Raw genomic sequence first — 15,972 nt, 5'->3', positions numbered from 1 at the left:
ATTAGATCATGTTTTCCAAATTGAGAAAACTTCAATTTCAATGTTGATTTAAATTGTTCAGTGCAACAGATTATAGTTTGGGGTTGTAATTAATAATTTTTATAACTTATTTTAAAGTACTAATTATGTTTCACAGTACTTGTAATTATTATTACTTGGGGATGATTATGAAACACATGTAAGTCAGACCTGACAGTATTCACTCAAGGAAAGTAACACTGAGTGCAATACCTCTGTAAAAGTACATGTTTAAGAGACTATTTCTTTTCCTAGATTACATATGAAAATACAATTTCCCACTCAGCTTTTTTAAAAAAATTGTTTTAGTTTATTTTTACTGAGTTAACTAGAAAAACTAAATGAGATGGTTGGCAACTTTTAAAAGTAAAATAAAATATTAATGTAATGTTGAGGCCTGGTCAACTAACGCAACCAGAAGTTTTTAGGCTTCAAATCCATTAACATCAATGAAGCTGCCATGTGATACTAGGCCATATGGGAAGAGATCCATATAGAGCTTCTGAAATATAATCTGGAAAAGTACAATATTTAAGGTCATACTATGAAGAACTTGGCTTGTGGCTTCAAAATTAAATAATCTTTTCTTTAGTGGTGAAAGGAGATCACAGTGGGAAATCTACATTTAATGACTCTTATGCACTAAGATATTGATTTTGTCAAGTTTAATGGGTGTCTAATCAATGTGAGATACTAAAAGATATAGCTCAAACTAACCCATGGTGTGTCTACATGCAAAATGAAAAAGAAGCTAATGAAAAAGTGTGTTTTAATTAGTTTTTTCTAAAAATAATAGTAATTTCTATTTAAATAACCAGTGTTTGTGAAATTTAAATACCTCATTTTGAACTGAGACAGAATAAAATAAAATACTTTTAAAATTTTTAGCTCTTTTCTATAAACCCATAAAAGGAATGCCTATTGATTTTATTCCATCCCACTTTTATTTCTATTTCTGATAATGCAATTATTTCATTTGCTTCTAATCAAAATAGAATCAGTTCAACATTAAATATTGTGTTTGTTTGTTTGTTTGTTTTGTTTGTTTGTTTGCAATCAGGGCCTACAGATTTTTTTCCCTTAAAAAAAAACACTAAAATGCAGAATGTCAGAATTCACCAATCAGAAACAATATGTCAAGCCACAGTAAAGCTGATTGGCTTCTTCAAGCATAGAAGACATGGTTTTTAAATGAAAAGCTAATTATTGCACTCAGAAAGACTACCCTGATATGTTAAAATGATGTGTAAGCTATACTACTACTATAGATATTTTAATATTGAGGTATAAATAGAGGCAAAAGCAAATCCTTCCATTAAAAAAACAGGCAAATTCTCCTTTCATTTGCACAAACACACAATATCACTGTAAGAAGTTGAAATCAAATAAGGATAGGACCCTCAGACCCTCATGGGGAACAAAATGCCCAGCAAAGTACATTATACTAATCATTTTATCTCATGAACTGGCAGCACCTACCAGAGCTGTTTAATTACAGGACCAGAATAATAATAGAAAAATGCTGCACACAACAGCCCTGTTTCCTATCCTACCTTTGTGGTGACAATGCACAGGCAATCCATCCTGGATCCCTACACAGGACTCAGTACATGGAAATCACACCAGCAAATCAGCAAAGGTGAGAAAAGCCTTTTGATAAATAGCACACAGAGAGAAGCAGAGCTTGGATTCTGCACAGACGGCTTTCCCAAGGGGGCCCCTCATGGGAAACTGGAACCCTCCTCCATACAGCTCAAAGCAAGCAGGATTCTCCTAGGCACCGGAAAATCCCCTAGAAATCAGCTCCGGCAAAACTTCCCGGTGGCTTGCTGGGCTCCGCGGCTGCATGGTCCTTTAGTGGATTCGGTGATCCGAACAAGGCTCCTGAGAGTGCCCCGCACAGTTGTATCGTGAAGAGGAGGGTTACACGGAGCACCAGAGAATCACATTTCAGCTCTCGTTCTTGTTTCTGAATTCTGATCTGCTGCTTCAGTATACCCATAAGAGCTGCTTTGCCAAAGTCCCCCCTTTGCTGCCTTCGTCTTTCCTGCTAACAACTCTGAGTAAGCACAACACAAAAAACTACCCGGCCCATCTATCAAAGGGCTGTCGTTTTGCTGCCAGAACAGCGGCTTTGGATAATAAAAAGCTATTTATTATGAACATGATTCCCGGGAGTCTAAATGACTCGAAAGATATGACTGAAAAGCTACGGTGCATGCAGTGCTGAATACATCACATCCCAACTCACTTGCAATTACAAGGGCAGCTTCTTACAAATGACTAACAGCTGGAAAAGGAAAATCGGGCCAGGGACATTAAAAACTGTGGATTTGGAGGTTTAACTTAGAAAGCATTAAATTTCTTATTTTATTTCTGTACCTATTTGTGTGGTCAATGACGTATGTGAATACACAACCTAAATATTTAAAGAAATAAGTATATTATAAAATTGGGGTGAGAGGACGTTCCAAAGTGTTTACAAAAGTTCCACATTCTGAGAGACAAAAAATGCGTTCTTACCCAAACTTTTCCTTCCTCACTGGCTGCCTGCGGACACTTATTATGTGGGCAGAGCTTTGTGTTCCCTTCTGCAGCATTTTAACAGCCAAATGATTAACCTTCCCCCTACCCTCAAATCCCTCCCTATCTTCCAGCAAAACTGCTACACAGACTGCCTTTGAGATGCTTGACAAGCATCACTCTGAATAATAATATACTTTTCCTTCATCCTATTAGACACATAGGCAAAGACAGACTGGAACAGACAGAAAGAAATAAGGGTGCAGAGAGACGGGGGCGGCGGGGGGAGTGGAATTAGAGAATGAATGAAAGAATGAAAAGCACTACCTGACCAATAAAAATGGAAAATCAATGCCTCTTTTTGCCTCCTAGGAAGAAATCACATAGTCAACGGAATCACTGAGAGCAGTAAGAAGTGTCTAGGGACCTATACACATTGTGATTACCTTTTTAAGATACCGGTAGAACCACTCTCCATCTACCACACCCACCCCCCTCCTTTTTTATAAAAAATTTTTTTCTATAATAAACAATTTAAAAACAGGATGAACATGCAAAGTTCCTCCACCTTTCATGAATTATTCAGGTTCTAACCTTGATATCCTCTTGATTGCTAAATAGAGGAGTGTCTCAGAAACTGACATGCCATTATTCTACCAAAAATGAGAGCACTTTTCTAAAGCTTTTTAAGAAAACTTAAAAATGCATAGCAAATCAGTTATGGGTTCAGAGGAGAAAAGAAAAAAAGTAGTTCAAAAATTGTTTATAGATATAAAACTGTTATCCTACTGGTATAATGAACGTCAGATAATTTTCAAGTTAAACAACACAAGTAAAAACCCTATTCTGGTCCATTCAATTAGGTGACTATTTTATGGCTCAGTAATATCAAAAGGTTAAAAAAAAACATCACTTTGACTACCTACTTCTTTTATTACACCATAATAATAATTTAGTTCATTACTTCCTACACTTATCTCCAAGTATGCATAACCTGTATAATAATGCTCATGTCCTTGAGTATTCTCAGGTATTAGTGTTTCCATGACACAAACATGGCATTTAACATGCAATTGATTGACTGACTGCCATATTCATCTTCAAAATCATTAGGCTCTGTGTTCCTATAGGACTTTAAAGTTGATAAAGCCCGAAAGTTGTGACATTCTCACTACCTTGAAAGTTTAAATGACTTCCCCAGAACCAATATCCAGTAATTTATTGCACGTCCAGAGTTTTGTTGGTCATGATCAGAACACAGAGAGTCAGGAATTCGAGAAAGGAAGCAAATCATGTAGCAGAGCAAGATGGATCTTTTACAAGGTGCCCGTTTTACAATGGAACTACATCCATTTTCCCAGAGTAGAGAAAGCTAAGATATGGACAAGCTGACAGAGGGAATCTGACTACCTTTTGACCTGGCTAATCACAAATGAAACACTCCACAAACTGTAAAGACCTACAGAATGAAAGCTACTCATCTAGCATAGCTCTGGCACACCACATACACTTCCTAAGTTATGCATCCAGCACATGTTTTTTGAGGGCTTGCAACATGATTTTTAGATTAATGTTTGTATCACTTACTAGACCATGAGTTCCTTAATGGGAGTTTTGACTCTAAATTCCCTTTGCCTACTCCAGTATCCCATTAATTCAACAAATGTGCTTGACAATGTACTTATGTAGGGACAAAGGATGAGTAAAAGCTAGCCAAATCGCTGCCTATAAATGAAATCAACTAGTACGGTACAGCAAGCACTTGAGGTGTTTGAGAATCACAACCCAGAGACAATTAATCCAGAAGAGAGTAGCCAGGGAAAGCTTTACAGAGAGGAACCTTGTACTGAGTTGAAAAGAACCCATTGGACTAGCTAGAAGTTGTGAGAAAGAAGAATGTTATGCATACTTTGTATCTGAAAAAGAAGTGAATCAATAATATTGTTCATCTTTATGCAATTAGTTTATATGAACACATCCAATGGGTTTCCATTAAATAAAAGCACTTTAGAGCAGGCATTTTACAAACAACATGCAGTCTCTTCTGGGAAAAAAAAGAGCATCATTCATATAATGTTAAGTGAGTACAAATGTGCTGTAAAAGCATGTGGAATGTACATGTTCTATAATTATTAGGTGTTGTTTACCACGTGTAATTAATTGGATAACATTTTTATGTTTAGATAAAAGCTAATATTTTGAAGTGTAGTTCCATTTAGGATGAAGCTTTCTATTCTGTGTTTACCTTGCTCTCCATTGATTTTCCTCAGATTTAAAGATGATAGAAGATAATCCACTCCTTTGTCTCAAGGGAAACATTCTTTTTATTTTTAAAATTAACAAGGCATCAGCTTGAAGCATCTTTTTTTACAGACACAGAGCTCAATTGGGCCTGTGATTTCACAAGAAGTGTTTGGCAGGATATAAAGCCACAGCCTGAAAATTGCTTTACTTGATTTGATATTCCTTAAGGTTAATGATACAATCCAGGAACATATTGATTCTTAGTAAGGTCTACCATTGGAGGTTTGATATCAGAAAATTACTTTTATAAATTATTCACACTAAACCTGTATCTTAACCATTTATATGCATTACTTCATTTTGTTTTTTTTCCCCAACAGGGGAAAAAAAAACTCTAACAGTGAAATACATCCTGTGCTTACTCTCCTAGAATCTAAGCCCCTTGAGGACAGATATAATGCAATTCTCTGCCACCTAGCATGATACCCTTAAGAGGTACAAAATAAATATTTGGGGAATGAAAGAACCATCACAGCTTCAGCTATGCCATTTCTTTTTCTTTTTTTTTTTAAGATTTTATTTATTAATGAGAGACACGAGAGAGAGAGGCAGAGACATAGGCCATAGGCAGAGGGAGAAGCAGGCTCCCTGCAAGAAGCCCGATGCAGGACTCAATCCCGGATTCCGGGATCAGGACCTGAGCCAAAGGCAGACACTCAACTGCTAAGCCATACAGGCATCCCGCCATTTATTTTTCTTGATAAAAGTTTTTTTTTTTTAACCTATGATACACATCCTTTATCTACTTGAGAACCATATGTACATATAGCTATCATTGATAAGTATATATATATGTATTTTAAAAGAATCTATATAACATATATTTATATATTTAAGAAAGAAATAGATTGGTGTATATATCTGGAGACATTTGCAAATACAAATATTTATATTGATTATGTTTATTATTATGTTTATATTTATCAAGTTGCTATTATCAGAAGTACAGTGGTAGATACTTTATATATGTTATCTCTGATGGTCGCTATACCCTTCAAAAAGGTAATACTTCATAAATGAAGAAACTGATATTAGATGATTCTCCCTAGGTGACACAGCACCTAGGTTACTCCAACCCAGAATGCCATGTGCTTTCCATCTCAGCATATCTCAGATCCTGAGGCAGTTTCTGCCTCTCTGGGACCAACCTAAGAGTGAGACACAGACAGATCTGAAAGGCCTTCTTCAGTAGAAGGTAGCCTACACTCTGTGCAGACTAATCACAAACAACTTGCATTCCCCCCTAAAAAAAAGAGACACATCTCTGGCCTTCTACACTGAGGTCTGTATAGTTTATAAGGGCCTTGGGAGCAACTCATAAGGAATAGCCTTGTTAGAAAGATTAGCTCCAAGGGAAATAACTGAAGAAATCCGCCCACATGGACTTCCATCTTGTCTATTCTCCATATACCCAGGACAGCAGGCGCACGAATGACATCTGCATAGCTTGTTAGCTTAGTAAAATAAATAGACTGCAGGCAGATCATGGCAAAATGCCTGCCCTCATTTCCAAACTCTCCAGAGGCAAATAGGCAATTAGGATCAAATAGAAAAAAAAAATGACTTTTCTAGAGAGTTTCCATGATAAAAAAAAATATCTGGATAGTACCAGATCTTGAAAATGATTTATGAAAGGTAGGAGTCTATGTATTCTGTGTATGTTAAGTATGTAGTTTTCTTTGTAACACAAACATAAACATTAAATAAGAATTTCAGCGAATCAAAAATTGCCACAGAAATCAAGAAATGTTCACTTTTCACTTACTTTCCCACAATGGTTTGCATGTCAATTCTGCTTACGTAAGTGAACTGAAACATATGTAATTGATAACCTGTAACCATTCCCCATTATTATCATCAAATGAAAACAACCTTTGAAATTTAGATACAGGTGGTCAACTGTAAATTATAAAAACATTCAAATAAAGCCATTCCCCTAAAAAAAATTTATGTAAAATTTGCTGAACATTAAGTATATTCCTAATAAAGCTTAATTTTTCCCACTATTATACAATGCTGTGAGTCAAATAGAGTCTAATAATCCAAATAGTTGTGCAGAAGCTACAAATCTGGAAAGCTATATGGTCTGAAATGCTACTTTGTTTTCAAGTTGATATAAATCACCTCTGTAGTATTTGCTAACTGCCCTTCCCACACTTCACCTTTTTACATCCCATTACACTGGCCTACTCTCTTCCTCAAACACAGTATTTCACTCATTCTTCCTCAAGGCCTTGAATTTGTTGTTCCCTCTGTCTGAAACCCTCTTCCCCTGGGTTCTCACACAGCTGTCTTCTCCTCATCATTCAGCTCAGCACTTTATAAAACCTTCCTCAACTGACCTCCTTAATTAAATTACATTCCTTTACATCATTCTCTACTACATAATCCTATTTATTTCCTTCATAGCAACCATCACTATATGAAATTATCTTCTTTATTTATATCTTACCATATCCTCTATTTTAAATTTATTCCTGGGAGCAAGAAGTTTATCTGTTTTGTCCGTGGCTGTATTACCATTGTTTAGAACAGTGTCTAGCTGTGTAGCAGATGCTGAAGACTTTTTGGAATAAATGAATAAGATGGATCACAGGGAAACTCTTTTTTTAAAAAACAGGGTTAGAATGAGGATCCAACACGAAATTTGCAATCCATCACTTTTAATATAGCTTGGCTTCTAAAGATGTGATTTACAGTAACCACGATATTTACAAATACAGATAAAGAATAATCTTGAGATTCAGCATTAACTTTTTATTTAGCAGGCTGTAATTAGACAAATTCACATACATATTCTCACTGAGTGTTTACAACCAGTGAATGAAGTACAATTTTACAGGTGATGAAACTGAGGCTCAGAAAAATTGACTTGCTCAAATTTATATAGTTACTCAGTTGCTAAACCAGTGCATGGTGGGCACTCCACTGACTGGGCAGATGAACCAGGTCATGAAGCTTGATCATTTAACTCCAAGTCCCATCCCATCTTTGTCGTGTGCTGATCTGATGTACTGTCAACATCATTAATTCATCTATGCAAGTAGTAAATACTATTAACTTCAAATGTTTGGGGACGTGTAGGTGGCTCAGTGGTTGAGTATCTGCCTTTGACTCTGGGTATGATCCTGGAGTCCCTGGATTGAGTCCCACATCGGGCTTCCTGCATGGAGCCTGCTTCTCTCTTTGCCTGTGTCACTGCCTCTCTCTCTCTCTGTCTCTCATAAATAAATAAAATCTTTAAAGACAAACAAACAAACTTCAAATGTTTGGTTCTAAGGGCTCTATATCTGAATATTCCCTGATGTGTCAGACCATACACTGCTGTTTTCAAAGATACATAAAAACAAAACAAAACAAAAAGTAAGTTCCTAAATACAGAAATATCAAATGACCAGAATATATTTCTGTAGTATTCATGTTGCTTTAGATGCTGCTAGTAATTCAGTAAAGTGATATTTAGATTGACTAGTTAAAATTGCTTTATGAATATGTCAGAGTTGGTAACACAAAATCCTGATCTCCTGCAATGCTAGTATAGAAGTCCAGTCATTGATCTTTAAAAGGCATAACATTGACCCTGAGGCACTACAAGATGCTCAAAGATAAAACACAATATCTTCATCAACCAGAAAATGAGGAGTAATTACATTCTATATTTTAAATTAGTAAACCAAATTAGCCAGAGTTAACTACTGTATCTCATTAAAAAGAAAAGATTGTTCCCCGTTAATTCCAGATACTTAGAAGTTTCCCACTTTACTTTCACTGACATTAGAAAATAGAAAATACTCTCAGTGCTAAAATAGTTAAACTTTAAAAAATAACTACACAATATTTAAACTTACCCAAATGGAGTAAGCACCCTGGGAGGTGGTAAATATCCTATAACAAGAGGCTTTTCAGGAGATGATAGATTCTCCCTTAGCAGGGCACCAGTAGAGGAGATTTAAGACTGAGGAGAGTCATTGCTCCAAATTACTACTAAAATTACTTTTAGTCCTCTGATTCTGTGTTTGTTTTTACAGAGTTGGGGACAACAAGTAGGTTGGCTTTGCTATGTGGAGCTTGAGGTTGGTTGGGGTGAGGGTGGAGGGAAAATTCTGTGGTATTTTCTAACTTAGTTCTCCAGGAAAATTAACTTGGAACCATTTTAAAATAAGGACCATGGAGAGCATCTAACATACACATATAAAGGCAGGGACATCCCCATTTTGCTCTCATTCCTTAAAACAAAGAAACATAAAAACCTTTTTTCTCACAGCTGAGTAGAATTAAGGAAAAGAGGATACTTTATATAAATACTGACAAGGCAGTAAATCATGAAATAGAGCCAAACTGCAAAGTTACTCTTAATCAGAAGGTGCAGGTGTTTAGTGGAGTACATTAACAGATACATTTTAATCTGAAAAAATTCAAAGGCAATGTTGGGATTCTCTAGCAATAAGTTTCCTATTCTATCAAAGTATTATAAATATATCATAACTTAAAACATAAATTATCTAATCACTTTAGATTAGGAAACTGAGGCATAGATTGGCCAACTGATTTGTCCAAGAACACTCAAATAATCAGAGTAAAAAGAAAATGACCTAAGTCGTCTGGCTTCCAATTATGACCTACCCTATAGCATGCTTCCTTTCCAGTTTGATATGTTTCTTATAGTCAAATTCCTCTCCACCCAGTTACCACTCTGTTCATGTTAAAAGGACCTAACTTTGTGTTCATTCATTATGGCATTTGCATAGTGTCCACTATTTACCTTTACCTAGCAGTTTTAATTCACAAGATTAGCTATAGTCTGTTTTCTGCTTAAGAAATTAGACTTGAAACACCAAAGAATGAAAATATTATCTAAAACTTAAAATATTTTTAAGAGACATTTAGTTCTCCAGTCATGTCTCCAAATGTACACCTTAACCAGAACATTTAGTTGTCAGTCCGTTCATATATAACTGTTTCATTTTATCCTTATTGTAACCCTACCTATATTTTACACTATACTACCTACATTTTACAAATAAAAATAGAGGCCATTTAATCTGTTCAAGTTTGCATGATTAATTAGTGGTAGAGACAATATATAAACCGTGTGTTCTCTGACTGTGGACCTTATGCTCTTTTCACTCTACCACACTGTCCTACTTTTGACATTACACTTGGTTATCAACCAATCTGCCCAACACCTCTCATAATGTTTCCTCTTATCTGTTCTTCTATTATCTCAAATTTAGGATGTCATCATTGAATTCACTCTATTTATCCATGAGGCAACCTAAATATCCCCATTTTTGTCCTGATACCACCCATTTCTCAAATCTACTTGGTCACCAAGCCAAAGTTCCCTAACTCTCCCTGTGATCTGATTAAAAATCCTTGTTTTCAGGATGCCTAGGTGGCTCAGCAGTTGAGCATCTGCCTTTGGCTCAGGACCTGATCCTGGAGTCCCAGGATTGAATCGCACATCGGGCTTCCTGCATGGAGCCTGCTTCTCTCTATGTCTCTACCTCTCTTTGTGTGTCTTTCATGAATAAATAAAGTCTTCAAAAAAATCTTCATTGTCTCTCATATCTCCAAACTTTACCTTTTGTTTATTAGATTTATTTGAATGTGGAGCATAGTTCTAAAAGGTACTTCCACTTATTTAAGATTGCTCAAGGGAAATAATAAAATAAAGGAACTACATTAAATTTAAAATATTTCTTCATCAGTCAAGGTCTAGAATTCTCAATAATATCTTTATTTTCATTTCTGAATTTTAATTTTCTCACTAGATTTACAAAATTTCACCAGTTCTGGAATATATCTATATTCCACAATATCTATAACACATTTTGCAAGTGATATTGTCCTTTGTAACTTCAGAGTTTTCCACATCAAATGACAAGTGGTAACACCATGATTCAGGTAAGCTCTGAAACTGGAACAATATAAATCCTGCAATTGAAAAACTACTTTGCAAAGAGCAAAAATCAGTTGTCTAAGCCTCAGTGATGGCAAAAGCATCTCTAAACATACTAAAATTTGGCTAAAAGTATAACAAAAACAGGGGAAGTTTCCCTGCTGAGCAAAGATAAGGAATGCAATTGAAAGTTACTTCTGATTCTGATTTTTATGGATCAATATTTTTAGGGATGACATCTCCCACCTGGCATAATAGCTTCCAAAAGCCTGTTATGAATTAAGTTATAGTTGAAAGTGAGCAACCAAGAGAGAGTAGACAGCAATACGGACATTACCATATTTCTGAATGATGTTAGAAACTCAGCACATAGAGTCTTTGGGAAGATCACCAAAAATGAGAAATGCAAACAAGAAACCTAAAGAATATGTATGGTGCATTTCTTCTATCTTACTTACTTTATAAATCCTCGAATCGCTTTCTGAGTCTTCCCTAAATTGACTCATTTAAAGCATGTGACAGAAAAGATGATGAGTGACTCTTCAGAGGGAAATCCAAAGGTTTACTATTCATGACAGTGATTTTCAAATTGTAGCAAACCTAAGAATCACGTGGAGTTCTCATTAAAACACAGAGTCTGGGTCCCACTCTCAGCATTTCTGATTCACTTGATTTGAGGTGGAGCCCAAGAATTAACTTTTCTGACACGTCTTTAGAGAATACTAAAGCTGGTGATTGGGGAACCACACTTTAAGCATCACTGGCCAGTGAGCTGGGTTGTTGAAATTTCTTCAAACTAACATGGCCTAATGAAGATACTCCTGTTTATTGTTCTAGATATATACCTATCACATAAGTCTAAATTTGTGTGGGGCTCATTAGCTATTCCTGGCTAAAATATTTTATTATTAGTGGACTTTATTCATACAATATAATTTATTGTCTGCTATTGAGTGCCACAGAATGATCAGGCTTTGGATCTGGAAGAAGCCTTAAAAATAATCTGATCAGAGACACCTGGTAGCTCAGGGGTTGAGCGTCTGCCTTAGGCTCAGATCATGACCCTGGAGTCCTGGGATCGAGTCCCGCATCAGGCTCCCCACAGGGAGTGCCTATGTCTCTGCCACTTTCTCTGTGTCTCTTATGAATAAATAAACGAAAATAATAATAATAATAATCTGATCTAACATCCTAATTATGAAGATGAAGAAATCAAAATCCAGTGTAATATTTAATAGATCTAAATAATTGTGATTTTCAAATTGTGGTTTATGTCAATAGCCTTTGAAGAATTGCCTATGAACTAGGTAGTTACAATAACATATTGTGTTCATACAATAATCATAACCATTCTTTTGTTTGTGACATAATTTTTTTCTTAAGATAATTCAGAAATTCTCACTGATGCTTATTTTAATTCAATCAGAACTTATTTTGAATGGTGACAAGGAGAAATCATCAAGTCAGGAGCCTCTTCCTGAACAAGGGTTTCTTGGCAAAAAAAAAAAAAAAACAAACAAACAAAAAAAAAAACGTTATACACTTAGTTATGTAATATAGGCCCAAGGAAACCCTGAGAACTATTTGTAACAGAATCTACCACCTTAATAAAATAAATGTAAGACTTGCAATTTATTTCAATAAAATAAAAATCTACTATTTTCCAGGCCATACTAAATGTGTTCATATTTGGGATCTCATTAAAAACTCATAACTACCCTGCAAGATTAAAAAACTAGAGCTCTTAGAGTTTAAATAGCATAGGCTAGCAATATTTTTTCCCACGATAAAAACGCAAAAATTTTCCTAGTATATTTGCCAGCACTTATTTAATTTAGCTGCTTGACAAGTTGGCACATTTGTATCCTACTAAGGCCTGATGACTTCATTTTCAGGAAGCAAGAATACAAATATCCCCTTAGACAGCCAGGAACTCTAAAAATTTGTCTTCTAAGTATTCATGATTCTAGTATGGATGGACATTCACCCTCCTTCTCCCCGTTTGATGAAAAATAGTGCCACTGCCAAATTAGATGACTTCCTTTCCTGGAAACACATTTAGCATATTGTAACAGTCTCAAATAGTTTAAATAACACATTATATATTGAACAAAAACATTTTTCAGTAGAGGAGACAATGGTGTTTTATAGAGGTATTCCATAAATTGCTCACTTGTTAAATTTGACTCTAGGTTCCATAGTGTGCTTTTAAATGAAAGGACAAGTAACCATCCAAACTTTCTTATTTTAACTAAGTTCCTCACAATAATTGATGAGAGATAGAAGCAGGAAAAAATGTTCACCTTTAGCTCAGAAGCCTGACCTATAACCTGCATAGCTTTGATAAGGATCAAATAGGTGCAACTGCTACATTCTTAAAGGATCTCATATCTTCCTATACATCTCACCAATAGCTACTATTGAGCTGAATGAAAAGCACCAGCAGAATCTTGTGAAAATAGTTTTATGAGTAGAAATTTGAAAAAGACATTTACGATCTAATATTCCCTTCACATCCCTTCCCCCTTGAGCACTAAACATATAACCACCAGTTTCATATAGCAAAGATGCTGCTTTTTCTGCCCATGGGCCCTGTCCCTGTGCTACTTAAATAAACTTACAAAGTTTTACTGCAGAACATCTCAAGAATTTTCTTGACCATTCTCTCCTGACCCCACATCATAATTATGAAAATTCATAATTGGGAATGACTCAGAATTTTGTCCAAATCCCAAGATCAAGTCAATTTAAGAGGCTCAACGAATTGGCAATGATAGAAAACAGCCCAGGTTCTAAATGATAATCAACAGAAAAACTGTCCTTTAATGATATTTACCCTTAGTAGACATGCCACCCAGAAACTTGAAGACCTATAGGGAATCATAATGAAGACTGCCTCTGCTTACTAACAGAAGATTCAGAAGAAAGACAAGAAGAAACATCATTGAAGGTATATTTCAAGAAGCTATAATAAAGCCAATACTTATAAAATAATCTCCCGAGAATTTTATGTGTGTTTTAAATATTTATTTGATGTTCATGAAAATAATCATGATTTATTTTCTTGTTTTCATGATTAAATTTGATGTCTTTATCAATAAAATTGAGAATGGAATCTCAGTTTTACCATTGGGCTATAATAAATAAGGATCAATTTGTGGCAATTGATCAGAAATAAATTAAATCTGAGGCTGCTGATTAACGAAAAATTTGTCCTTGGAAGTACATATACTTTCCTTGGATTCAAGTTCTTGATTTCAGCATCTTAAAGCATTATGGTATCTTTAACATTACCGTATTGATATGATGATTGATTTCAACTTCCTATCTTGAATAAATGCACAACATGACAACCATAAAAAAGTAAGACTGAAGTAGATTTCAAACTGTTCAGGGGAAGCTACTGCCAGAAAACCCCAATAGGACCTAAAAGCCACTACTGAAGAGTTGTGTGAATGTTCTTAGCCTGTCCTGAACCAGATAGGAAAAGACAAGAGAGGTGAAATAGCTTACCAAATGGCTGTGTGATTACTAGCAACTTAAAAATACACACCAAAACACACAAATACAAAATTCTCAAAATGAAAACACAACAACTGTTCAAAACGGTACACAGTCAATGTCAACTCAGTAGCACGAAAACTCAATATGTTAACCAGGCCAAAGCCAGAAATTAGGTTACACTTCACAGAGAACAAGACATATCTTGCCCATTAAACACAGAAACAAAGAAAACACTCTTAACACTTACTCTTGTCTTTTTGTCAGTCTCATTTTCAATACGCTGATTGTCTTTATTTTGCTCAATACATGAAGCATTTTCCTTTGGCCCACGGAAATCTGTAAGCTAAAAAAAAAAAAAATAAAAAGTTTAAAAAGGCAATACTTCTCTATTTGTTCTCTGCAATGTGAATTAAATGATTAAATGTTTTTCAAACTTTTAACATGCATATTAAAATGTCTATGATCTGAATAAACATTATTCAGTATTGTTTATGTCAGTTTTAGAATATGAATGTGCTGTCTAACCCATTTTTATATTGTTCCCGAAGAGAAAACATAAAATGGGACAGTTCTTCAAAGGCAAGTTTTTATAAATTTTAAAGCTTTTCACTAGGGACTGTTGAACTTGGATGATTCAAATATCCTGATGATTGGTAGAAGCTGGACATTGTTAATAGGAAGGTGAACATAGAAGGGTTAATTTCATCTTATGTGAATTCTCATACTTGCAGGGATCTCTACTCTGTGGTACTTGCTGGAGCCCTCACAATAAGCAGAGGCACTAACTACTTTCAATATGGACTGTCCTTTCAAGGACCTTTGCACAACTACAGCTTTGGATGAGAAAAATGTTCACTTCCAGAGTAGAAGATAAATTTGCTTACTGACCATTGTAAGAAGTTTCCATTCCCTAAACTGAAGGTTATTCTCCATTGTATAGGACTATATCACTTGGCCATCTTTGCATTACCTTATTATAGGAACTAGGGCTTAAGAAACTGCTGTCTAGCTACTACTAAGGTCATAAATAATAAAGTCCTTTGTCTTTGTCCTAGGAGTCTTCTGACGTTCTGGCATTCATGAAACTGTGTCAGGGTTCTCAGATTACAAGTAGGGTAAAATCTTAACCCCTTCACAGTTCTTGACAGCTGTGGTGACAAGGACAGAATGTTGACAGTCATGACTTTCTGGAAGAGAAAGGATCAGAAACTTGCAGACTGATAAAAGGCATTTGAGAGATGTCTTTGGGAATTGGTACGAACGTGTTAACAAAATTTATGTTCAACTGCACAATAATGATCCTTCAGTTTAAAGCCTGTTAATGGAGAAATTTACGAAGTGGTTCCAGGCCAAATATCAGGAAGTAAATCCAAAGACAGCTCCCAAATGGTTGTTGCTGACTATCCCCTGACTGTAGGACATCCTCACCAATCTACCAACCACCCTCAAGTCTCAAGATTAATTGTAGATGAGCAGGAGTTCCCAATTCCTTTCAGACTATAGTTAAGAGCAATGTACCTGTGTTGATTATGAAAGGAGAGAAATATGCAACTATTATGAGCAGAAACCAAGATTTCTCTGACTCTATTCTATTGCAGATGCTCCTTTTCTCTGTTCCCTTGGTTCACATCTGTCATTGTGATTAACATATTGCATTATAAATCACATGTTTATATATCTGTCTGTCCTATTAGAGTTCTTTAAAGGGCAGGCGTTATATC

At 35.4% G+C, this 15,972-nt stretch overlaps 1 protein-coding gene across 15 annotated transcripts in view; it reads right to left on the bottom strand.

Moving 5' to 3' along the window:
- DLG2 (discs large MAGUK scaffold protein 2) overlaps positions 1 to 15,972 on the bottom strand; it is a 1,976,108-nt gene that overhangs the window by 1,529,194 nt on the left and 430,942 nt on the right. For 13 of the 15 annotated variants that reach the window (XM_049098993.1, XM_025419434.3, XM_025419437.3 and 10 more), the window contains exon 4: positions 14,499 to 14,594. In XM_049098993.1, coding sequence (XP_048954950.1) covers positions 14,499 to 14,594 — 96 coding nt within the window. Of the gene's footprint in view, positions 1 to 1,571; positions 2,085 to 14,498; positions 14,595 to 15,972 lie in introns of those variants that run through there. The other 2 variants (XM_049098997.1, XM_049098999.1) reach the window with 1 other exon arrangement.

This window comes from Canis lupus, chromosome 21, assembly GCF_003254725.2.
Source record: "Canis lupus dingo isolate Sandy chromosome 21, ASM325472v2, whole genome shotgun sequence".
Taxonomy (NCBI): Eukaryota; Metazoa; Chordata; class Mammalia; order Carnivora; family Canidae; genus Canis; species Canis lupus.
Note: the sequence above shows the minus strand (reverse complement) of the source record. Positions and strands in the feature narration are given on the sequence as shown.